Raw genomic sequence first — 25,721 nt, 5'->3', positions numbered from 1 at the left:
GTCTTCTCGTTGCCGGAGCCGTATTTTTGCTCGGACAGCTTGCCATTATTGCCATTTGGACCTACCTGTGGCAACGTCGCAGGAAGCAGCGCCAATTCGAAAACGCTTCGATGGGCTCCTCAGTGATGCCAAGCCCTACAATGGCCGCTGCTCGAGGGGATTCCATGTGCAAATTGTACGATAGCGGTTATGCTGGCAGGCACTTCTAAGAACCATCCGAGCCCACAATCATACGCATACATACCACCACAAGGCTGATCTATTTCCACTAACCCATTTGACATCCCCACAATACGCACAAACTCACAGTATCACAGTCGTCGTAGCAAACTTTTCAATTCCCTAGTGCACACCGACCCATCTTAGGATTAAGATCGCCTGGTTTTTCCTCGCTGGTTCAAATCAACCGCGAGGAAAAAGTCGAGCAACAGAACTGCCATTTAATGGTCTAATTTTCATTGTATTTTTCGCTCACATCAACCATATGATTTTTTTTAAATACGACCAGTAAGGATGCGGGAGGTTGAATACTCGCAGCTGCTGGCACACTGAGCGATAAACCACACCAATCGGCAAAAGGAGTATTCGAAACTCTCGCTCACTCGCGCGCCTTCAAATCTTCACTGTTCACCTTAGTTATCGGTGCCCAATCTGCACGCTCACTCAACCTACAATCAATTCAGACATCAAGCTAATCCTTATGTTTTACATTATCCAAACAAGGGAGAATAGGACGACTGGAGTATAGAACGGCGAGTTTTCGAATGTTGAAACCAAGTATGTGTGCATAAATAACGTGAATATATGTAGAAGAGAAAAAAACACCGATATAGTATTCTAACAAAGTGTACCCGTGTGCTTGTGAGTGAGTCTGTTTTTATAGGCGTGTATGTGCGACTTAGGTATAGCTTTTCTCTCGAAAAAACCTCACGAAAATATCTTTCCTAATACGAAAATTTATACTCCTTTGTCCTTTTCTCCCGAGCTTAGAGCTAGGCTTGGTCTTCCCCGCTAGTACACGAAGCACCAGGCACTGAGAGGAAAGACAAATCAAAATCATCGGAAGATTGAGAGCAGCGAGTTCTAAGCTCAATTTTAAGCATTTATCGTAATTTATTTTTTATTCATAATTTCTTTACTATTAGTAACCTTCAGAAAAGTGGAAAACAAAAGTATTCCCCTACTCTGTTTTGTAACCCTATTCAGTAACACAGGATCGAAAGTTACAGAACGAATGCAATAAGAAAATGATAGCAGAATAAAAATCAAACACATTTAGTACATACACTAATCGGTCGTACTAGTAGATTGTAGTGTGAAAAAAAACAACACTTAGGCTTCCCTTATTTCATCCGCTGGATCCCCCCTACTTCAAACTGTTTAATTTAAATAATTCATAGCATACTAACCATTCATTATCATGCATTAGTTGTGACTTACTGCGAAGGAAGTAACGTAAAAGTAAACAAGCGGAACACATGAGCAAAGCAAAATAATACTGCAAAACACCGAGTAAAAGTCAAAAATTAATATTTAATTTAAAAATGAAAGAAGGAAAACTTAGTAAAAATTAAATTTAATTTAATTTTAATCGTAAGGCCAACAATCATAACGAACGACACGAGATCGACGAGAGGATATAAGAATAATACATAAATTACATATGCATATGTTTTCTATGTATTGAAGCAACAATATAATGTAAAACATTATTTTTATGAATAAAATAAAAATGGAAAAATCAAAAACTGCAATGTATTTATGTATGCACAGCACTGAACGCGGGAAAAAGATTATTTTTACGCAATACAATGCAGGCCTCTATTGTTGTTCAAAAGCTCGTCTCCACTCCACTCTTCTTCCCGTCGATAATTCTTTGAGCGTCTCGACATTTAAAGACTGATCTGCTCAAGCTATCTGGTACGTTCGGTGTCTCTTAATTCTCGTGCCGGTTGGGCCCTTAAAGAGAACAGATTTCGTGACGCTATCGTCCGGCATTCTTGCGACGTGGCCGGCTTACCGTAACCTCTCGACTTTCGTCAGATGTGCGATTGATATCTCTCCCAGTTTCCAGCCTGTAGCTCATGGTTCATACGATTGCCCCATTCTCCGTTTTCCGTTTGTACCTACTCCGCCAGAGATTCGTACGCCTGTCGTAAACAAAGTAGCAGCCTCAAAGACTACTGGCCCAATTGGCGTTTTGTACATCATGCGATGGTGCTTGATCCTTGAAGGAAATATTTTGCGAAAAGCAAAGAAAGATCCATTTACAGCTTGAGTGAGTCGTTAAATCTCCTCAGTCGTTATGATGTCAGCGATAACCAATGATCCTGAATATATATACTCCTCCGCTGTTGTTTTCTCTTGATCCTCTCTATACCATATATGTATGCATTTGGGTTTGGACGCATTGATTTTAAACCCAATTCTCTCATCCTTCGCCTTTTAGTCTGGCATAGATTGCTTCTGCCGCCCCGAAATTTCGAGCAGTAACGTCGAAGTCGTCTGCGAAACCTAGAAGTTGGCTACTCTGGTTGATATTCATGCCTCTCCTTTCGATGCTCGCTCGCCGGATCACACTCTCAGTCGCGATGTTAAATAATATACGAATACGGTACATTCCATCCCCTTACCGCCATCCTCTGCGTGATACAAAGGTGCGTGTGTGTCCCTCGAAACGCTGACGTAGCATACGCTCGTTCTACAGGGTACGTGACGAATTTTTGCAGTAAATTTCAAATAGCAATTTCTTATGCTTGCGAAACCATATTCAGATATATCTGGCAGCACTGAATAACTTATACTGTTGGGTGCCAGATGTAAACAAACAGTGTTGAGTAAACTAAAAGATGTCGAAGAATATCTTTTAAGAAGAATCAAGAAAATAATCGTTAAGCCGTCGTCTTTTTAGTGCGCTCCGGAGCAAGCGTAAAGGAAATAGTGCGATCGGCAAAAGTGTCGCAAAGAACAGTGTGTTATATAAAGATGGCTTGGGAAAGTGATAAGCTATCTTGCACACTTACCCGGAAAACATACAAGTGCCGTTCCATTACCGCTGAACGGAACAGGGTCAAAAAAGTGGAAAGAACGATTAAAAAGAATCCAGCGAGGTCAATGGCTTAGGAAATCGGGTGTTCGGACTTCTCAATCCGGCGAGTAATGGCCAAAAACCTTGGTTATAAGTCGTATTCGCTACGCAGAGGTCATTAATTATTAAAATTATAGAGCCAAATGAGTAGGGATGGGAAAACTATCATTAACTACTGATAGTTATCAGTAAGCAATAATATCACTAAGTATCAGTAAGGGTTCGCTATTATTGATATTTACTGATATAGTTGCCTCCCAGTTGGCCTCGAGGTATGACGCTGGCCTTATAAGCTAGTCGTCGTATGTTCGAATCTCGGCTGACGCTGTTAGAGTCAATAGGATCGTAGCAACTGGCCCTGCAATTATCCTGTACTCTAACAGCTGGCTGCGAAGTCTGTCGTATAAAAACAGAAGGTCAAGTTTCGATAACGGAATGTAGCACCTAGGCTTTGCTTTTACTGATATAGTTTCGTTGTCCCGTTAGAAAAATTAGTTAGATTAAATCTATTGGTCGGTAATTGCGTACGATAAACGTGGATGACACAATATATCGTAGTCAACGTCAGCAGCCTAAAGCCGGGGTAGCTCGTGCTGATTCAAGAAGTCGTCTCCATTTAACTCGAACTTTGGCCACACGTCGCCAATTTTCCAGTCGTTTCAAAAGTCACAAATCACTTTCGACGTGATCTTGCACGTTGAGCCCCCTGTTCCTGGTGCCAGTGAGGTTGTTGAAGATAACTGTTTCCGTCGCACTATCGTCCGGCATTCTTACGACGTGTCTGGCCTACCGTAGCCTACTGACTTTCGCCAAATGTACGATGCACATATCAGTCATCTTGTCACCTTGTCAACCCTCGCCGCATCTCGAAGGGTGTGTCCCCGAAATGCGCACGAAACACACCACTCGATCCAATAGCTCTGATCAGTAGCGTCAGTTTATCCGGGAAACCGTGTTCATCCAAGATCCAATAAGTGCAATTGCTGGTCTTGATCGACTGGTTCGTGTGATGCGTAGGCACAATGTGCTCCCAACATATTTGCTGGGTGGTAAAAATCTGGTCCGTAGTTGCGCGAGCCTCCATAAAGCCCGCTTGGTAAATTACAAAGTAAACTAACAATGAAGAACGCAGTTATAAAATTACAATTTCCTATTTTTTGCTTCAATGTTCTGATGAGTAAAATTACTGATATTTACTGATAGTTATCAGTAACGTACTGAAATTACTGATAGTTATCAGTAACGATTTTTAATGATAGTTCCCATCCCTATATTACTGTGAGCAGCCGATTTGGAGACAAAAAGAGAAACGAAAAAATACATCATATTCCAGTTAGCTTCCAGTTAGTTGGCACTTTGCAGTTTAGATTCTTTATATGAACGCACAAAGCGGGAGTACGACTGTTTGCTTTTGCAGAGAGGCCGCATGAATTGTAAGATGGCAGCAGCGCAAGCGGCAGATTGACTGGATTCAAAAAACAGTCAAATGATCATTCAAAACGTGGAGGTTGAATGCGGAGAGTGTACGCATTCACGGCAGTCACATTCAACTTGCGATCTCTTTTCAAGCCCTGTCCAGGACACAATTGCCCAGTGTATGGCCGAGAAGGACGGCTTTGTCGCGAATGGTAAGACATCGATAGTTTTGAGCGATACTGATACTAGATTATGTCCGCACATTGGGAAAACACGTCTGTACGGATATAGCAACTACTATCGCTACCTTTTCATGGTACCAGCCGGAATACAAGCAACCTTTGTGGAAATCACATAAGCAATCCCGTATTCAAGACGTAAACGATTACAAACGTAAACTCTGATTGCTGCGTACCTATACGCCTCACTGGAAACCCCTTGCGCACACGTGATTTGTTGTTGCTGCTGGTGGTTTTCCTACTGTGCTGTTGTAGAGTTAATCGAACTGAGATAAAAAAGCACTAACCCAACCACAAATTAGTAATCTCTATCAGTAAAGCGCACGCTCCCTTTCGCTGCTATAAGCTTTCGTATGATTATCAGTGCTTAGAAATCTCACATTCAGTTTATGCAATACACCTGAATTGATGCAATATACAATGAAGCAGTATATTGCTTTGCTGCTTCTAGTACAGATGAAATGAACTCAGCATTGCCAACATAAAACCAACGATACGAGCGAATCAATTGCGTTCATGTTGCATGTTCATGTTGTTCTCTATGTTCATTCATTTCCGGTAGCCGTGATTGAAATTAAAATTGACTCATTTTTCGAGCTGCCAACAACGGCAAACGAAATTACAATAAACGTGAATATTGCTACGCGCAAGTACTGAATGAGGCACTGCCTTCTTCCGAGGAGTTAGGTGCTTCAAACCTCGAAGACGGTTGGGGCAGAATACGCTCGGCCATCGGAGAGGCCGCTACCGCGGCACTAGGTATTGAGCCTCGGAGTACACAAAATGATTGGTTTGATGGGGAATGCCAACAAGCGGTGGAGGAGAAAAAAAATGCTTGGAAAAATTATCTAAGTATTGCCACTAGAGAGAACCTGGCCAAGTACCGACGAGCTAGGAACAAGTTGACCACGATCCTGAGGAGAAAAAAGCGCCAAAAGGAGGACAGAGATCGTGAAGAATTGGAGCAACTATTCCGAGCTAATGACACGCGCAAGTTTTATGAGAAGGTGAACCAAACTCGGAAGGGCTACACACCGAAACCTGACGTGTGTAGGGACGAGGGAGGGAATCTAATTACAAACGAGCGCGAGGTGGTCGACAGGTGGAAGCAGTTCTTCGATGAACACCTCAATGGCGAAGTCGCATAAGGAGGCGGAACGGAAATTAACCTAGGAGCGCCCATGGAAGATAGTGATGTCCTAGCACCTGATCTCCAAGAAGTCAAACGAGAAATCAGGTTGCTGAAGACCAATAAAGCCGCTGGGAAGGACCGCTTACCGGCAGAGCTTTATAAACATGGCGGAGAAACGCTAGCAAAGGCTCTACACTGGGTTATTTCGAGGATTTGGGAGGAGGAAAAGCTACCGGAGGAATGGATGGAAGGAATGGTTTGTCCCATCTACAAAAAGGGTGATCGGCTAGACTGCTGCAACTATCGCGGTATTACGCTGGTAAATGCCGCCTACAAGGTACTCTCCCAGATCCTGTTACGCCGGCTGTCACCGATAGCACAAGGTTTCGTAGGGAATTATCAGGCGGGTTTCATGGGGGCTCGCGCAACTACGGACCAAATTTTTACTCTCCGACAGATCTTGCAGAAATGTCGGGAGTACAACGTGCCCACGCATCACATCTTTATTGATTTCAAAGCAGCATACGATACAGTCGATCGAGACAAGCTATGGCAGATAATGCACGAATACGGTTTTCCGGACAAACTGACGCGACTGATCAGAGCTACATTGGATCGAGTGATGTGTTTCGTACGCATCTCGGGGACACTCTCGAGTCCCTTCGAGACGCGACGAGGGTTGAGACAAGGTGACGGTCTATCCTGCATGCTGTTCAACATCGCTCTTGAGGGGGTGATCCGACGAGCGGGCATCGAAACGAGAGGCACGATTTTTACCAAGAGTAGCCAACTTCTAGGCTTTGCAGATGACTTCGATATCATTGCCAGGAACTTTGCGACGGCGGAGGCAATCTACGCCAGACTGAAAGCGGAGTCTAGGAGAATTGAGCTAAAAATAAATGCGTCGAAGACCAAATACATGAAAGGAAGAGGCTCAAAGGAAACAAATGTGCGCCTCCCACGGACGGTAACCGTTGACGGCGACGAACTAGAAGTGGTAGAAGAGTTCGTGTATTTGGGATCGCTGGTGACCGCGGACAACAACACTAGTAAGGAGATCCAGCGGCGCATCCAAGCGGGAAATCGGGCCTACTTTGCCCTTCGTAAAACGCTACGATCAGGAAGCATACGCCGCCGCACGAAGCTAACAATGTACAAAACCATTATTAGACCAGTAGTTCTTTATGGACTTGAAGCCGTGACGCTGCTTACGGAGGACATACGCGCCCTTGCCGTGTTTGAGCGGAAAGTGCTGCGGATGATATTTGGCGGAGTACAAACTGAAAGCGGAGTGGCGGAGGCGTATGAATCACGAGCTACAGGCACTGCTTGGGGAGACTCCCATCGTACATCTAGCGAAAGTTAGCAGGCTACGGTGGGCCGGACACGTCGTAAGGATGCCGGACGACTGTGCGACGAAAATAGTCCTCTTCAACAACTCCACCGGCACCAGGAACAGGGGGGCCCAACGTGCACGATGGCTCGACCAGGTCGAGAGCGATTTGCGACTTCTGAGACGACTAGGAAATTGGCGACGAGTGGCCCAAGACCGAGTTGAATGGAGACGAGTGCTTGAAACAGCACGAGCCACCCCGGCTCTATGCTGCTGAAGAAGAAGAAGTGAATATTGCTCCGCAGTTTTTAATTAATTCTCTACAGCCAGGTTTTGGTTGATTCTAGAAAACTAAACTTTGAGATCTAAAATATCGGTCAAGAGTAAGAAATTGACTGATGGGGGGCTCCGTAACCGCAAGGTTACCGAGTCTGCTTTGACAAGCGAGTGGTCGTGGGTTCGAATCTTAGTAGAATCAAGCCATTCGAGGTCAAGTGACTTTAGCATGGGTTTATTCTCAAACCCCCCCCCCCCCCTCAATCACCCTTCCTTCATGCTGAATTCTAAAATTTACCCACTGAAGCCTCTTAAAAGTGCAAAAGTCCCTCATCGCTCATTCAATAGCGATTATAGCAAACAGAAATGCAATGCAGGTCATACAGCAAACACCCGGGCGATATCACAATAGGGTCGCAGTGATGAGTCTACACAGGAAAAAAAAGAAATTGACAGACTAGTTAATCGAGCAATCATTCAGCGCTGTAATTCATGAATGAGTTATTTTGAAGGGTAGAAAGCTGAGAAAGACAAACATTGTAAGCAGTTCAATAGTCATGTCCATGGACTGACAAATAAAAGAATACTACCAGAGGTAAAAATGTACACGCTGAATGCGTTTTATATTCGCCTTCATGCAGGATTGTCAAATTTTTAGAGCGCTGATGATTATAGAGAGCGTTCGAGTTAAACATCAAGTATCATTGCGACATAAAGTTATATTAAAATATAAAAATTCAAGGTGTCTACTCAGTTTCGAAAAACGAATTCTCTGAGTTTTTCAGGTTTATTCCAAAATTGAAGGAAAAAATCCAGGTTACTCAAATAATGTTTAAACTATGTTATTCAAGAAACATTTGCGACAAATAATATTAAGATATTTTAACAATATGCCAGTGATAAAAATATTAAACATATTATGATTTCTGGTGATCAAAAACTCAGCTTCCACCAACTGAACCGAATGAACCAAACCAACCAAATGAATATTGTCAAACTCATGGGCGTAACGACGGGAAAGGGGGGGGGGGGGTGCTTGAAGGTTCAAGCTCAACCGAGTTACGCGACAAAATCACGTCGCATGTGACTTACATAATACCAAAAGTAGACCAGCCGAGCAAAGTGCCACGTGACTTCCAGAATTTTTTTTTTCCTTCTTCTGTTGGGTACTCTCACCACTGCGTCCATTATTTTGAACTATTGTGGTATGCCCCATTGTTTCTTTTGCTGTACGCAAAACGCAAACGGACTTCCAGAATAGGGCCTCAGATAGATTTAAGATTGCAGGGAAAATGTGCTTTCTTTGCTATTGAAGGGTAGCCCGGAACTACCGTACGACCTTTATACTAAAAGTTTGGACAATAGTCGCATTTTCTCCGTGTGCGTACCATCCGGCTGGACTTGTCAACTCTTGTATATGTCTCTATACCGCAGGTCTTAATGTAAGCTACCGAAACGAGAAAATTTTCCCACCTACTACTATTTCCCTTGGCGAGCTCTCCATGCGAGAATTGAATTTTTCTATTTTTCCGACCGGCAAATTGCACTTCGCGCATGAGTCGCTTACCTGTTGCTTTCTTGTTATTTCCCGCGAGCTCAAGCACAAGTGGATGACGAAAAAGTTATAAACAAAGTTAGTTGAGCGGAGAGTATCACTCGCAATTTCATCGCTTTCCAATGTGTGCTGTATTCTCTCAGCACCAAATTCTAGTGCCCATTGCGACAAACTTTCGTTGCGCGCACTCTGAAGAAACCGAGCCGCGCATTCCGAAGATGATTTATATTTTTATGCCAACGTCGGTCGCTTTCTGACCAACGTGGCTGGTTTTACTCTGCATGGATTCACCGGGATTTAATACTCTGGGTCCAAGCTAGATTTCTTAATTGGAATAAATTGATAGTATGGTCGTTATCCAAGTCTGGGTACAGTGCTGTGAGAAAAACATTGCGATAGATTTTAAAAATTCCCTGAGGTTGGGTGAAATTCCCTGAGAATTCCAGATTTTACCAGAGTAAATATTTATCTCTGAGGATTCCCGGTTTTCCTAGGACCCTGCTGGAACACAGGGACACCCTGTAAAAATACAAACATCGACGGATGCGCACTCCGTTGTTTAATAAAGACAGACGAGCTGGGGTTTTAACCAGTCTCCTGACATCTGTACGTTGTTGTATCACGAATTTGTTAACCAATTTTGGACCTGTTCTTTTTCAGGCCTAAAACAAATCTTGCCCTGGATAACTGGAGTGTTCAAGAGGTGCCCGCACCGGCTGTAGTTTAGATGGCACATGTATTAGTTTCAGTTTTGTAAAAAGCATGTAAGGAGCGGTCTACGATTCTAACCATGAAAATATGGTGCCCTGTCAAGTTTTGGTTACACACAAGGTTCTTATATATGCAATGCGATATACGTTCGCCCTGAAGCTGACAACGAAACCCGATCGATTCTTTTGCCAGTAAAATGTGATTGCAGAACAATTCTTCCGTTTAGTAGGCATACTATTTAGGCACCAGCTAGCAAAGACGTCGAGTTGATCTAGAAGCAAGTGACAGTCATCGATCGAACGGATGGGGAAGTAAGAAGCTATATAGCAATCGGAAAAAAAACAACCATGAATCTACCAAGAGATGAGCAAAACCTTTGCAAAAGACTTCGGCTAACATCCAGTCTGCGCTATTGACAAGTCGGAATGCATATAGGTATGCCGTTTGTTTGAGAACATTGAACCGTGGAGCATATTGTTAGTGAAATTCATCGAAACGAGAACATTTAAAAAACCATTACAAGGCAGCAAAAGTAGGAAGCACCCACTAAAGCTACTGTTACTGACATGGTATGAAGCAAAGATCCTTATCTTTCCAAAATAATATTTTTCAGCGTAGAAGACAGATTATAAAGAACGGAGGATTCGTTTCTAATAGTGAGATTTAATTTGCAGTGGATTTGTCATCTAAGGTTTATCCTTGTTTTTATTTTTAAATTAGGCCATTGCAAATCATTTTTAAAGTTTTTGTACCAACCCCCCCTTTGGAAAATGGCTTAAAAAATCGGGGCAAATAAATAATTGGTAGGATATGAGTCAAATTTTTTTTATAAAATCAATTGTCTGTGGGCTCTATAGCCTGAAAAACTTGTTGTTTTTGTCTTTTTTTCGTAGATTTTTGCATGGAAAATAACAACGTATATATTAAAAGCAAGAATAGATTTGGTTTTTACGTTTAAACTTGAAATAAAATCCATTTTTTTTTGCTCGATTAAAAAATTATTTTTGTTTTTTTTTCGCGCCCCCCTTCTGTGGCCCAACACCGGAGGGACAAAACCGGGTCTCCTACGAAAGGCTGAAAGCTACGAAAGGCTGAAAACCAAAAGGCTGAATATCACATAAGGCAGAAAAATCATAAGGCTAAACAGAAGCGTATTATCTTGGAGATTTTTTATTGTTTATTGTTTATTGTTTATTGTTTATTGTACATTAGTTCATCTGACCTTTTTGGGTCTCAATGAAACTTAGGAGTGGGGAAAAGCCCACTTGAGGTCAACCCTCAAGTGCGCGTAAAAACCCCACTATCTTTTAATACTTTGACACTATTTTAAATTACAATATTACAAATCGTTATCAGGCATACACACTACATACAATTACAATATTAATATAGCACAAATTTAAAACATTAACACATTCTTAACTTAGCGTCTTACAGTATTTGCCTTAGTCTATTCTTAAAAGTAACACTTGGTAAATCAAAGTCAAATAATTCGAACGCGTTATTGAAGACGTCACACATCGCCCTAAGAGGTTCGTTTTGACCATAATCAGTGCGGTGGAATGCAAGGCGCAGAAAATCTCGTGATCTTAGGTTTCTTGAGGGGACATTAAAATCGATTTCGGACAGTATGTTTGGAGCATCTATTTCCCCAGTTAATAGTTTTCCTACGAAAATAGCTTGAAAAATATTTCGCCTCTTTGCCAGTGTGTCGATGCCCAGAAGTCGACAACGGTCAGCATAAGATGGCAAATGGTTGGGATTTTGCCACGGTAGAAACCTTAGAGCGAAGCGTAGGAACCTGGCCTGTACTGATTCAATCCGGTTATTCCAAATTTCGGTGTAGGGGCTCCATACTATGGCCGATGTCTCCAGAATGGAACGGACAAGTGAGAAATACAATGATCGCAAGCAAAACGGGTCAGTGAACTCTCTGGCTATCCTCATAATAAAGCCAAGGTTTCTATTAGCACGTGCTATGATGTGAGAGTAGTGATGTTTAAATGAGAGTTGTGAGTCTAGTAGTACACCTAGGTCTTTAATTACTGTGACCCTTTCGAGCATTTCTCCGGATACTGTATAGTTAGACAATATTGGGTTTTTCTTGCGTGTAAAAGAAATCACGAAACATTTTGCTACACTAATAGTCAATAAGTTTCGCAAGCACCAGTTGAAGAAAGAATTCAAGGATCGTTGCAGTTCAATGCAGTCCGTTAGAGTTCGAATGACCAGAAATAATTTCAGATCATCAGCGTAAATGAGTTTACAACCCGACGGGATAACAAAGCACACATCATTGAAGAATAAAGAGAACAGCAGTGGTCCCAGGTTACTCCCCTGCGGAACACCAGATATATTAGTGAAACTGTCGGACTCAATGTGGCCTAATCTAACAGAAAGCGTGCGATCGACGAAATAAGATTTCAGCCACTCAGTAAAATGTATTGAAGCTCCGAGGCGTTCAATTTTAGCTAATAAGATAGAGTGATCGACACGATCGAACGCAGCTTTCAGATCAGTGTAAATAGTGTCCACTTGTACGCCATTTTCCATGCTTTTAATGCAATGCGATGTGAACTGCAGTAAATTTGTCGTCGTTGATCTGCCAGGGTAGAAGCCATGCTGATCCATGGAGATATATGACTTGAACTCACGTAGCAGTACATTTCCAACCAGTATTTCAAATAATTTTGATCCAGCAGAGAGAGACGTAATTCCTCGATAGTTAACTATATCGTGTTTGTCTCCTTTTTTGAACACAGGAAACATAACCGATTTTTTCCAGCACTCAGGGAATATTGCTTGCGACAACGATTGGTTAAATATCATTCTTAGCGGGACACATAGCGCAGTCGCACATTTTTTCAGGATAATAGCTGGAATACCGTCTGGGCCACTTGATGTTGAGGGTTTTAACTTTTTCATAGCTTCAAGTACATCTTCGTCGGAAAAACTAATACCACTCAAGTTTATTACATCGCGAGGAACGTTGCGAAGGGCATTTTCTATTTGTGTCCAACTAGCTGAAGTCGCATTGAACACGCTCGAAAAGTGTTTCGCAAACAAAGTGCAGATGCCATCAGATGTACTAGAGCTTTCATTTCCCAAAAACATACTGGTAGGAAGACCACTTTCTTTGCGCTTACTGTTTACGAATGACCAAAACCGTTTCGGATTCTGACTGAGTTCTGACTGTGTGCGTAACACATGCCTAGAATACAGGTAACGGTTATAGATTCTATAATTCCTGCTTGCGGTAGTGAACACAAGTTTTGTCGTCGGATTTCGTCGTCTTGTATAATTTCGGAGCGCTGCTGCCCTTAACCGTTTCAACTCTCGAAGTCGTCGGTTGGACCATGGAGGTTTTGGCCGGGGACGAGGTGATGGAACAAAGTTATTAAACTGCTGTTTCAGTGTCAACGAAAGTAATTCTACTCTGCCATTAACGTCAGTTGCTTGGTTCAGTAAAGTCTCCCAGTCGATTGTAAGTAGAGTATTCAGGAGCCCGGTAAAATCAGTTTTAAAAAAATTGAATTCCCTAGTATCAGACAACTCTTCAAAGTGGATTTGTTGAGCGCACACTAATGTAAGTAAGAGGGGAGGGTGATGCGGATCGATACCAACTAACGACTCACACGCTTCAGCGATGTTGCAGCCCATTGATGCTTCCTCATTCACGAAAACGAGGTCCAGTGTTCGATTCCGCCTATTCGTGACCATACATATTTGTATCATATTAAGTAAAGACATACCGCACAACACTAGATCTGCTAAAACTGGATTCAGAAGGATCAGCAAAAATACGACCGGAGTGGCTGGGTTTCCAAACAAGGCCTGGTTGGTTATAGTCTCCGAACAGCAGATGAGTAGTACGAGATGAAAATGAGTTTACTATAGCAAGCGTCGCATCGATATGCTTTTGAACGACTGCTGTGTTATCCGCAATGTCTGGGGGAATATAAACAACACCTACACAGATGTTTGAGTCGTTTGTGCAAATATCCACCCATAACTGTTCTAAGTCGCGATTAACACCAGATCTCAACTTCGACTGCTGTCGGTTCGACACAGCAATTAGGACGCCACCTCCACGAGATTTACCTGAGTTAACTGAGTCGCGATCGTCGCGGTATACTGTGTACCTTGACCCAAATAACTGAAGAGAGCATATTTCGTCATTTAGCCAGGTCTCGGTAAGAACGATGACATCATAATCTGCGTCTGAGACAGCTATAAACAGCTCGTCGATTTTAGTTCGTAATCCCCTGACATTCTGATAATAGAATTGAAGGTTTCCATATGGATTACAAACTGTAGAGGTAACCTCGCCGCAGCTCACAGGACCAGCAGAATCAGTCTGTAACGGACATTTTTTTGCATGCCATAGAAAATTTTTGCGACCTTCTAGCTCAAATGTTCTTACATGCTGTCCCTACTCCTTACTCGCTACTGCTCGTTCGGACTCAACCAAGGGATAACCCCTACTAGTCAGTAAACCTAGGAAAATGCATTCACCTAAATAGAGGTGGTTACTGCGGGGGGGGGGTCACCCCCCACAATGGCCGGCGAACACTCACGGCCTACGGCCGTCTCGCCCTGAATAATCTAAGAAACGTTTACTACTGACACGGTAAAAATAGATCTCGCACGTTTTAGCCATTCAGCCTTTCGTACATTCAGCCTTATGAGATTTCAGCCTTTTGTCCATTCAGCCTTATGTAGGTGCTTTCAGTAGTGTTCAGCCTTTCGAATTTCAGCCTTATCGTTTTCAACCTTTCGTTGCTAACCCGTTATGTCATGTTACTGTATCCAATTAGTTAATTTTACTCCCAGCAAAATGGTGCATTTTTGACTACGAATTAATCCGAAACAAGCGCTTTTATTTAAACTAGAGCTTGTTAAAACGCTGAAAAACTTTAAGAAACAAACATTTCTGCTTCGTTGTCTTGTTTTAATAATTTCACATTCAATTTCGGAGTAATAAATAAAACTGAACTATAAATCACAAATATGTTTGATTTTTATTTGTTTAATTCTTCGATACCAAGATATGTCTTGTTCAAAAGTTTGACTTATAAGCAGACTAGTCAAAGATTCAAAATAGTATTGTTTATACGTATGTAGAACGTATATCTCGGAATGAGAAAAGAAGGTGTTTAATCCATTCTCGGCAGGTGATGCCATACAGCACTACCTGGTGCATACCTTAACTCTGATTGCACTGTAATGATTAGGTGAGTCATTTCGAACTCGTAATTTTTCCAAATGATTCTAAGAACGATTGAGCTTTATAAAGCACTATTTGAGGCAATGTTATTTATAGCAGAAAGTGTATCTAACATGTTATTCTATTCATATAAGTGGTAACGCAAAGCGTTCATATGTCATTTATTTCTATTTGGTATCGATTGTTGTTTTAGAATCTGTACCATAATTGTGGGATAAGTGGGATTGCTACACTATTTGTTTAGAATATCAAATGTTCAACTCGAAATACAAATTTATTTCGTTCGTAATGTTATAACTCTAATATGAAACATATTAAAACAAATACAATATAATACGATCAGACAAATGAAAATAATCAACATTCATCCAACCTGTATTCACATCAGTCCATTTGCATCATGTTTTAAAAATAGAATAAAATATCCTTTGCGAGAGAAGCAAATGCGCAATAGCTCCTTATCGCAGCATCCTTCCCGAAGAGGAAACAATGAGCAAAGGCAAAGGGAAGGAAACCAAATCCTCTTATGGAACACACCTGTTGCTTGGATAGAATCTATCACAGACTCACATACAAAGATTTCCCCTCATCCGACTCCATCTGCGCATGTCCTGTGATGGGCAGCTGCGTTTGATTCGAAAAAATATATCCCTTCCCGACCGTGACAGGACTCGAACCTGCAATCTTCGGATTCGAAGTCCGACGCCTTCATCCATTAGGCCACACGGTCCGCTCGTCAGCTGATTACGTTCTTAGGTATTACGTTAACATAATTGAGCTACTGGCTTTTTTGCGTTGCGGTACCGAGAGTATTACAGTCAAATATTTCACCACTTACCCGCAATCGTTGATCACAGACGGTCCACACCCGGCTAGCGAAATCATTCGAGGCAGCTAAGATGAGTGATCCAGTGGTATCAAATTCTACCGAATTGATACCCTGGTTACTACCAACTAAAGCACCACGCGGTTCACAAATGCCTGCAATTGAAAAAGAATTGTATTTTACATATACTGCTTAGCGGCTTGAGTCTAGAAGAATACCTTTGCCAACATCCCACAGTTTTACCTTCCGGTCAGCACCACCAGTGGCAACGACGCGCTCCACTGGGCTCCAGCGTACGGCGTTTACTTCCCCATCGTGGGCATCGAATTTAAATTCAATACCTTCTGGCGGTCCGTCAGAGCCGAAATCGAAACGATCTACATCACCCATTCCCGCAAGGGATGAAGGTCCAGGAATATCCTTTATTGCTCGTTCAAGTTCACTCTCAATCCGAGCTTTTTTCTCCTTGAAAAATTTGTCATTTTCTTTATTCATAATCTCTGCGTCGCGCGATTTATATTCCATAAGCAGATTCAGCAGTTTGCTATTTTCATCCTGTACTGCTCGTAATTTTTCCTCGGCCGTATTCGCTCGTAACTGCGAAGCTAGAGACTCGTCCTTAATCGTAATATGGGAAACCTTCAGTTCTTCCAGTTCATCACGCAAAGTGACATTCAACGCAGTCTGCTCTGCAAGGGCGCGCTCCTTCTCAGCTAATGTTCGCTGTGTGTCCGAAAGCTTCTGGTTCAAATTGATAATCATTTGCGAGTGTTCGCCCTTACGTTTGTGCAAATCGGTTAGCTCTTCCTGCTGGGCTAATATTTTTTTCTCCAGAGACTGAATCTGAGCGTTAGTAATGGACACCAAGTCAGACCCGCTGGTACCACTGGAACTGTCACGAATTTTTTTATCGATTTTAAGCTCCAAATTCTCCTGTCTCAGCTTAGCTGCCGCGTCAAACAATCGATTGTCTGAAATATACATATTGAGTTTAGTTTTTAAGTAAGCGCAAGATGATAAATGAATGCGTTATCGGTGATATTATGGTTAGAAATAAAACATGCAAGTATACATCCACATGAACCATACGAGAAAATGGCGTAGCCCGCAAGTATATCCGTGTATCAATATTTCATCAGTTCAAAAATTTGAACTTTTACAAGTTGTGCGATAAAAACACGTTAAAATACACAAAATGTAACATGCCATCCGTTGGGATCCAGGTTGATTAGCTAACAGCAGGGGCTTGCGATGGGTGCCATGTTTTTGTTGCCAACATCTCAGCACATCTCGACAAAGGTTGGCAGCAAATCTACCTGTCAGACGGGCGCTATTTCTTGCATTTTTTGAAATAGCGCCCTTCGTTAAGTGGACTGTCAAACACCGTTCGTTAAGATACGGATAGCACCCCGCTGGCTAACAGGGCTGTTCGTAGCTTGACAGTTGGAACAGGTTTTCCCATGGCAACCTTCAGAGGACAACGCTGAACCTCCGATATTCCGTCTCGGTTCGGTTATCTCTATCCCGGCAGTAAGGACTCCATACTAGTGCGCAGTACTCTAGATTGCAGCATCAAATCATTAAATCACATCATTAAAATTTTGACGTAGGACTACGTCTTACGGCAAGGTTTGGGATAGGGGGTCATTCCCCAAAATCTTTCTCAAAAAGTGGTCAGGTTTTAAACGCTAATAGCTTAGGGGTTTCCCGATCGATTGTCAATTTTCTTACACCAATCGATCGGAAAATCTTCTACGCATTGACTCAAACGAAGAAAATCATTGATTTTTGAGGTAGCACTATTGAAAAAATGAAAATAATGAAGCTATGTTTAACCAGAATTCTCGGTTGGTTGGAAATGACGTCATCAAAGTGGTTACACGTTTTCACGCTTCGGTTAATAATTCAGTCAATTCTTAATAGATTTTCAAGATATTTATACCAATCGATCGGAAAATAGAATTGGAGAATATAGAAAGCTATTGATGTTCAATGCGCGTCATAGAAAAATTGAAAATAACTCTAACTCGATCTAACTAGAAATTGTCGCTTTGTGATTGAATGGAATGATTTCTAATTATTTTCGAACAAGTCCTGGTACAATTGGGGAATTAACGAGAAAGTTGAAGGAAAATTCCATTTAATTCTACTATGTATAACAAAGTTACAAGAGAAATAAATGGAATCCTACCCTTTCTCGTTGATTGCTTTGAAAAATTGAAAAATTGTCTGCCGTGAACAAGTAGTAGCAATTAAAACCAAGTTAACACTAAATTAAACACTAATTAACCGCACCAATTGCGCAGAAAAACGCATTAAAACTAAACCCAATGTTTTGTTTAAATAGATACTGCTGTCCCAATAAACTTTATTGTAATCAGTGGAGAACAACAATTTTTTATATCTTCATATAGGCATGTTTTCATCCTTAAAAGGACTGTGTCTGGTAATTGATAAAACTGTTAAGAATTTCGGCATTCTTCTCTCTTTTCTTGGACAATACAACGGCTTGAACGTTTGGCAGAATACCTCTAGTAACTCCGAAGAATATCTGCATTTTCTCTGACAGTCAAGCGGCACTAAAAGCGCTTAAAGCTTTTAAGTGTTTCTCAAAACTTGTCTGGGATTGCATTTGTCTCTTACGGCAACTGAGCCAGGTAAACTCGGTAAACCTGTACTGGGTCCCTGGTCATTGCGGAATAGATGGAAATGAAGTCGCAGACGAACTAGCCAGATGTGGTTCTAACTCTCCATTCACAGGTCCGGATCCATTCTGCGGTATCTCGGACTGTGTGATGAAGAGTGGGTTGAAACAATGGGAGAGCCGAATGATTATGGCCAATTGGATGGCTGTACAGTCGCGCAAACAATCAAAGAAATTTATAATGCCTAGTATTAAGGTTACCCAGAAGCTGCTGAGTCTCAATAAGAGAGACCTCAGCACGTTTACCGGTCTGGTGACAGGACATTGTCCGAGTAAATATCATCTTCGGAATCTCGGTTTCGTGCAAGATGATATTTGTCGCCTGTGCAATACCGAGAGCGAAACCTCGGAACACTTACTCTGCAATTGTGGAGCACTAATAGGACGCAGACTGCAGTATCTCAAAAAGGCCCTACTAGAGCCTAGGGAGATCTGATTTGCGTCGCCGATCAGGACTATAAGGTTTATAAACCAAGTCATCCCTGATTGGCACCTGTCTCGCTCCAGCTACCAGCCTACCACTTCTTCAATAAGTGATAGGTAAGCCTGAAGCGTACAGTAAAAGAAACAATGGGGCATACCACAATAGTTCAAAATAATGGACGCAGTGGTGAGAGTACCCAACAGAAGAAGAACAAGAACTCCGAAGAAAAGTTTGTTCATTTCTTAGTAAATACGGACAGCCAACTGCGGAAGATACTGGCCTTCTCGTCGTCACACAATAAGCGTTGCCTGCGGCTAAATCCAAAATTCAGTCGTGAAATCACTGCTGCTAATCTGTTGGAAATTTAGTAAACTTTCTTCTCGGTTTTCTTTGGCAACAGAACAGAACGACTTGACTGTTCGGCAGTACACCACCTATGGCAACCCCATTCATCAGTTGTTTGCCATTCCTTCCAACACTTCCAGTTCCAACACTTTAGTAGTTCAATCCTAAATAAACGAGTACAGTTGCCCGCCATGGCGTATACCTGTCGCCAGAATAGGTTCTCGTCTACAGCCCGGATGTCGTTGGTTAAGCTGCGGCGCTATAAACCTCTGGGTCTGCCTTTTCTACGCTGTCCTTGTGGATTCTAGTCGAGTGCTTCTCTGCAGACCTTGTTTGCTCTTTTCCTCAAAGTGCGTCCGATCCACTTCCACCTACGTTCACGAATTTCTGTGGCTATCGGCCGACGATGGAGTTCCTCATTGGATATCCAGTTGTCAGGCCACCAGGCACGGATGATATATTGCAGGCACCGGTTAATGAACTCCTGCAGTTTTTGCGTTGTCTCTGCTGAGACGCATTACGTTTCGCAGGCATACAGTAGTACGGATTTAACATTTGAATTACAGATTCGGTTTTCGTACATAGAGTGATCTGGTTTAAGCGCCAAATGTTTCGCAGACCTGCAAAGGCACCCCTGGCCTTTCTGATCCGTGTGGCTATATCAGTCTTGGTACCAACCATCGGGCGTTGTCTGGCTACCAATTACCAAGCTATCGAAAGGCGTCTACCTTCTCAACTTGTTGTCCAGCTACTGTGAAGTTGGTGGAATTATCAGTGTTCACTACCATAGACTTAGTTTTTGCTACATTGACTGTAAGCCTGGGAGTACTCGGAGAGGTCATCTAACTTGCTCTGCATATCGTTTCGGCGTTGTGCGAGCAAGACAATGTCGTCGGCTAGGTCGACGTCATTTAGCTGCTCCATCGTTAGAGGATTCCAAGGCAATCCTCGATTTGGTCTACTGTCAATTGCTCCAACTAATATCTCATCCATAGCGATGAGAAACAGAAGTGGTGATAAAATGCAGCCCTGTCTCACGCCAGCAGTAACCCTTATGGGGTCGGACAAGACGCCGCCGTGCAAAACCTTTCACGAGAACGCCTCGTACTGAGCTTCGCTGAGATGGACTAGCTTATTTGGAACTCCGCTACGCCCAAGTGCGTCCCAGATGTTTTCGTGGTTGAGTCGGTCGAACGCCTTTTCGAAATCAACCAACACCAGCAGAAAAGAGTCCTGGAATTCGTTGATCTGCTCCAATACAATGCTGAGCGTTGTGATATGATCTACACAGGGTTGATTTGCTCTTTTTACTCTTTTTTGCTCTTTTGACTACAGCGCCTCAACCAGACAGAATTCGAAAAAATGATTTATAGTACAAGTGTAGAGTTACTTATTATCTACAATATTGTTGAAGAAAGCATAGTTTAATCTTTTGTATTTATAGCGTTACAGTCTGCAATGCCATTGGTAGCAAAAAGAGTGCTTTTTTGGCTACCAGCGGAGTATCAGCCCCATAGTGCCATAAATATAAAAGATAAAATTATACTTTTTTCAACAATATTGTAGATAATAATAAACTCTACAATTAACCTATGCATCACCGTTTAGAATTTTGATTAACTGGGACGCTGTAGTCAAAAGAGCAAAGATAAAGTAAAAAGAGCAAATCAAGCCTAGATCTACACATGATAGACCAGCACAGAATCCCGCTTGCTGCCGCCGGAGAGTAGCATCGATCTTCTCCTGAATCCGGTTGAGGAGTACCTTACAGAGTACTTTGAGTGTAATACAGAGCAATGTGATGCTACACCATCAATATGCCCTGCATCCAGTCCACCGGAAAAGTTACGGTTCCCATATATTGCTGGAAAGCTGATGCATCATCTGGGCTTTGAGCATTTCGTCTGAAATACAGTCTATCCCTGGCGCTCTATTGGATTTCATACGCTTGATGGCTGCTACAATTTCATCCAGCGATGGCGCCTCCGAGTTGACGCGATTAATTCGACGAACTGTAGGCGTCATATCCTGCTGGTTTTGTTGGTCTCTGATATTTGAAACTCGGAAGAGTTGTTCGAAATGTTCAGTCCATCGCTTAAGCTGTTCTGTACGGTCAGTCATTAGCTGACCAGCTCTGTCCTTTAACGGCATCTTTGTATTCATCCTGGCACCACTAAGGCGGCGAGAAATATCGTACAACAAACGGATATCACGGATATTGGCGGCGGCGGTTTCTCCTTGTTCGGCTAGGGAGTTAGTCCAGGCTCTCTTGTCCCGCCTACAAGCACGTTTAACAGCCCTCTCCAGTGTGGCGTATCGTTAACGGACAGCTGTCTTAGCCGATCACGCACAATGCCGACTTTCGCCTCTCTCCGTTCGTCGATCTTCCTCCATGATTCATCCGAGATCCACTCCCTCCGCTTGCTGCGCGCTTTGCCGAGGATTTCATCACTGGTCTCACTAATCAACACAAGTACAAATTGAACGGGACTGTAGATTTGCCTCCTTTGCCCAGACTGAAATTAAAATAGCACCAAACTCACTCGTTCCGACTACCGATTTACCTTTTACCATTGGAAAAGGAGTATTCAACGAAGTAATGGAATGACAGACTATGAAAAATAGGACGGACTAAAAGTATGCCTGAGATGTGTTGGTATAAAACTACATAGAAGGTTTTTCACAACACTATCAGTAGCTGCAGAACGAGCAAATACAAGCCACTAGTGGGGCGCCGGGTGCAAAGGAGAATATTTTGGATCGCATTGCTGATGAGGTTGCCTGGTTCTCGTTACAAGTCGTGCCTGGTTTGCAGTTTGCGGTATGGCAATTTACCGAAAAAGATAATCTGCTGCGTGCTTTACCACACCAAGAGCCGCTCTCTGCGCGAATGGATTGTACACCATGTTTTTGCGTTAACAACTGCACTTAGTGTCAAAAACGGCAGCGCCAAGTGTTGTTTGTATGAACACTCTCTGATGCGATTTTCACTGAGTGCTGTCATTCGCTCGCATTTTCGCTCTTACGCTGTGTGCATATTAGCTGTTGAAGTGTGTTGCCGAATCGCTCTGTGCGACAAGGCATAAAGTTGGAACATTGGGCGCATAGTATAACGAATGACAGCCCTGGTTACAGTTACAGGCAACTTTAACATTGATTTGTTAAAGCCAAAAAAAACTTGGAGTTTGTGGACATCATGAAGAAGTCCTTTTCTTTTGGACAAATTGCCGCCATTTTGGTAATTTTTCGAATTTTCTAACTCCGCTACGTAACAACTTAGGTATTGACCTAAAGCTTCAAAATCATCCTTGACATCCGTTCCCCGATACTCCGCTGGCTCCCGGCACGTACCACCAGCACGCAACTGTTTACTAGAGAGCATCTACGCGCCCAACTGCCACAAGTATACCAATATACCTATATCCTAGTCTAGGATTATAAATAGCAATGAAACAAAAAGCGATTGGGAAGGAGAAAATCGACAACAATAGAGAAACAATAGATACCCAAAATTGTCGTATCTGTCTGGGGAATAAGGTGATCACTCAGAAAATATATTTTCTTTGAAACTTTTAATTAAGTTGCACTATTTAACATTTGAAAAACAACTTTCTAATAGTTACCATGCAATAGCTACATCTATCCTACTAGAAAACCTTCAACTATCAAGTCAGCAATCGCTCGTTTTGTTCCTCAGAGACTGGTTCAAAACCCTCATTAGTGAGTCCTCACCTCCGGCCCAGATAAAAGGCAATGTTTCGCAGCATTCTGTAAATACTGTACAGAGCGATGCTTTGTTTCTGGAGAGCACCTAGATAATTCCTAATCGCCAAAGGCAATCAAGCGGGATTACCGATTGACATATTCCTCGGTGATTGTCACGGTAACCTTTTTTTTAAAGAAAAACTTGTTTATTAAAATTTTCAGCGTATCGAACTCTCAAGTTATGCCGCGTTAAGCTAATGTTTACTCAAGACTGTGTTAACTGAAATGCCCGAATTCCGTGCATTTAGTCTAAAGTTTGCGGTTTTCTAGCGAAACACGCATATTTTCGAAAATAAAAAGTTTAAACGCATGCTCTTTCAAACTTTTAAATTCTTATGCTGGAATTGTGCTTATTTTGTCGAGAGATTGACTTTAATACCAGGCGCACGGAATTAGGTCCACAAAAGTAGGGTACCTCACGTTAATTATTGCTATTTTATTGAGTACATAACAATCAATCATAAAGCGCATATAATCCTATTCAAATAGGTAAATCAATAAAATGATAAATATAAATAAAATTTAATTAAACAGGTTTAGATTTTCTTATACATGGATTCTACTTATTAGATGATTTGGCAAGCCGATCGGATGAGTTGAAGGGTCAGAAAATGATGAAGCTGAAAACATATGTTTACAGTTTTATTATGTTCAGTGATGTGGTAAAAGTAAAAGAAAATAATAACTTTCACTTTTCCGATGCGTATGTAGCATACAGAAATAAAACGTAACTCTGACGCAATACATCCAGTTCGGACCGATCACTGCTGGTGATAACACACAGCTGCCACAAAAATCTTCAACCTGCAGCATCCCATTATGCATCTTCTTAATTCAATCAGCCCATCTTGGTTGATTCAATAGCAAAGGCTTCATAAGGAGCTTCCTGTAGTGTTAAGGGTACTTACTGTAAGCAATAATATCTGCATATCTGGAGGTTTCATTTCTGTTGCGTGTTCGAAGACGGTCGGCTATAGTGTCACGCCAATTCTCCGATTTACAACCGGCACCTGCAGTGGCCATCCTTTTCGGCAAAACTAGCAATAATTGTACTCAACAATATCTTGATGCAGCAGCGATGTTTCTGCTGAGAACAAACACTTGCAATCACAACACTCACTATATTTTTCACCTTGGTAGCACAAGCGTAACTAGATAAACCGCAGTTAAACAGCTTGAAAATTGAATTATTTAAGTGAATTTCCGTAAAAATCGAAACGACGAATGTTTGTGTTTTGATTAACACCTTTCTATCAGTATTGTTATCCCCTTTGTTTTGAATATGCACACGGTTTGAGGAAATTGACGTTACTTTTTGACCTTTTTGACACTTCTGTGAATTCGCCCACCAAGAATCTCACCCGAAAAAAATGAAAGATTTCAATTTCAAACTTGAAATCTTTCATTTTGGAGGGCAGTAAAACATGGTGGGCGAGATCCGCGTTTATAATAGCAGTGTGAATTCACCCACCATGAATTAACCACCAAAACTGACAATTTTTGCACAGCGGCACACATATAAGGTAGCGCCCGTAATGGCTAGCACTAGAACTAAAGCTGTGAAGGCACCCACCAAAATTAAAAATAAAATAAATATTTATGTTTACTGCAGAACAGACAGTGGATCACTAAATCAAACAAATTGAAATCAAAAACTCACTAAATAAAAAATCAAGGTAAGAAACAAATTGCTGCAAAAGCATTATCCTCAAATAATATGGATACAATTTTAGGGATACCTATTTGACTCCAGCCAGGCAAATCAGAGAGTTTAAGTTGGTCGACCCAAAACATTACGTGTGACTAAAGGACAATAAACTAAATCAAATTAAAATAAAAACTTATTAAAATGAGGTAAGATACAAATAACTTATATTAATCATTTTAGGGATACTCAACCAACGTGCGCTTAATATGAAAGCAAATATGTACATTTCGGAAAACCTAGCCATGAGGAAAGTTAAACAAATAGGAGCACCTAGGAGTCTAGGCAAATAAGAAAATTTTATGATTCTCGGCTCAACACGCTCTGAATAACTACAGCAGCACACGGGGAAATATTGAAGACACCATATTCTTAATACTTAATCTTCTGCGGTTGAGGTGGTAGTCCGACAGACACCAGAAATCAGAAAAATGCAACATGTGCGTCAAGGTTGTATTTTGATTTTTAAGTTTGCATCGTCTTCCCGACAGAATTGTACAGAATTCTAAAATAATTAAGATCTGAATTTCCATAATTCAAGATTAAGAATTACTAGGTTAAGTTGCGGTGTCCAGTAGAACACCACGTCAGCACAATCGTTAACATTAGGGCACCTCAGCCGCAGAAGGTTAAGTAGCACATGGTAGATTACTCGTGACTGCCTACCGATATCAAGAATCGGCAAATTGGGTATAGTAGCTGAGACCCAAAGCGACTCAGAAAATACTTAGTTGCTCGGCCTAAACGCCATCTATGAGCACTGAAGCAAAAGAGGAACATTTTCAATATACTAAGTACTTGAGTCACTCTATGGTGGATTACTCGTGACTGCCTACCGATATCAAGATTCGGCGAATTGGGTGTAGTAGCTGAGACCCAAAGCGACTCAGAAAATACTTAGTTGCTCGGCCTAAACGCCATCTATGAGCACTGAAGCAAAAGAGGAACATTTTCAATACACTAAGTACTTGAGTC

General features: G+C 41.9%; 2 protein-coding genes and 1 non-coding gene across 3 annotated transcripts in view; 1 reads left to right on the top strand and 2 right to left on the bottom strand.

Moving 5' to 3' along the window:
- LOC128738156 (uncharacterized) overlaps positions 1–209 on the top strand; it is a 69,986-nt gene extending 69,777 nt beyond the window's left edge. The window contains exon 5 of the mRNA XM_053833068.1: positions 1–209. Within this exon, the coding sequence (XP_053689043.1) occupies positions 1–209 (209 nt within the window).
- The window catches only part of LOC128738162 (autophagy-related protein 16-1), a 288,388-nt gene extending 264,107 nt beyond the window's left edge, over positions 1–24,281 (bottom strand). The window contains exons 1-3 of the mRNA XM_053833079.1: positions 23,950–24,281; positions 16,022–16,774; positions 15,816–15,958 (exon numbers count right to left, since the gene is read on the bottom strand). Coding sequence (XP_053689054.1) covers positions 15,816–15,958; positions 16,022–16,774; positions 23,950–24,064 — 1,011 coding nt within the window. The 5' untranslated portion in view covers positions 24,065–24,281. The remainder of the gene's footprint in view (positions 1–15,815; positions 15,959–16,021; positions 16,775–23,949) is intronic.
- Positions 15,634–15,707, bottom strand: Trnar-ucg (transfer RNA arginine (anticodon UCG)). Its single transcript has one exon. It is a non-coding gene; the product is annotated as a tRNA-Arg (tRNA).
- Positions 24,282–25,721: the final 1,440 nt, after the last annotated feature.

This window comes from Sabethes cyaneus, chromosome 1, assembly GCF_943734655.1.
Source record: "Sabethes cyaneus chromosome 1, idSabCyanKW18_F2, whole genome shotgun sequence".
Lineage (NCBI taxonomy): Eukaryota > Metazoa > Arthropoda > Insecta > Diptera > Culicidae > Sabethes > Sabethes cyaneus.
Note: the sequence above shows the minus strand (reverse complement) of the source record. Positions and strands in the feature narration are given on the sequence as shown.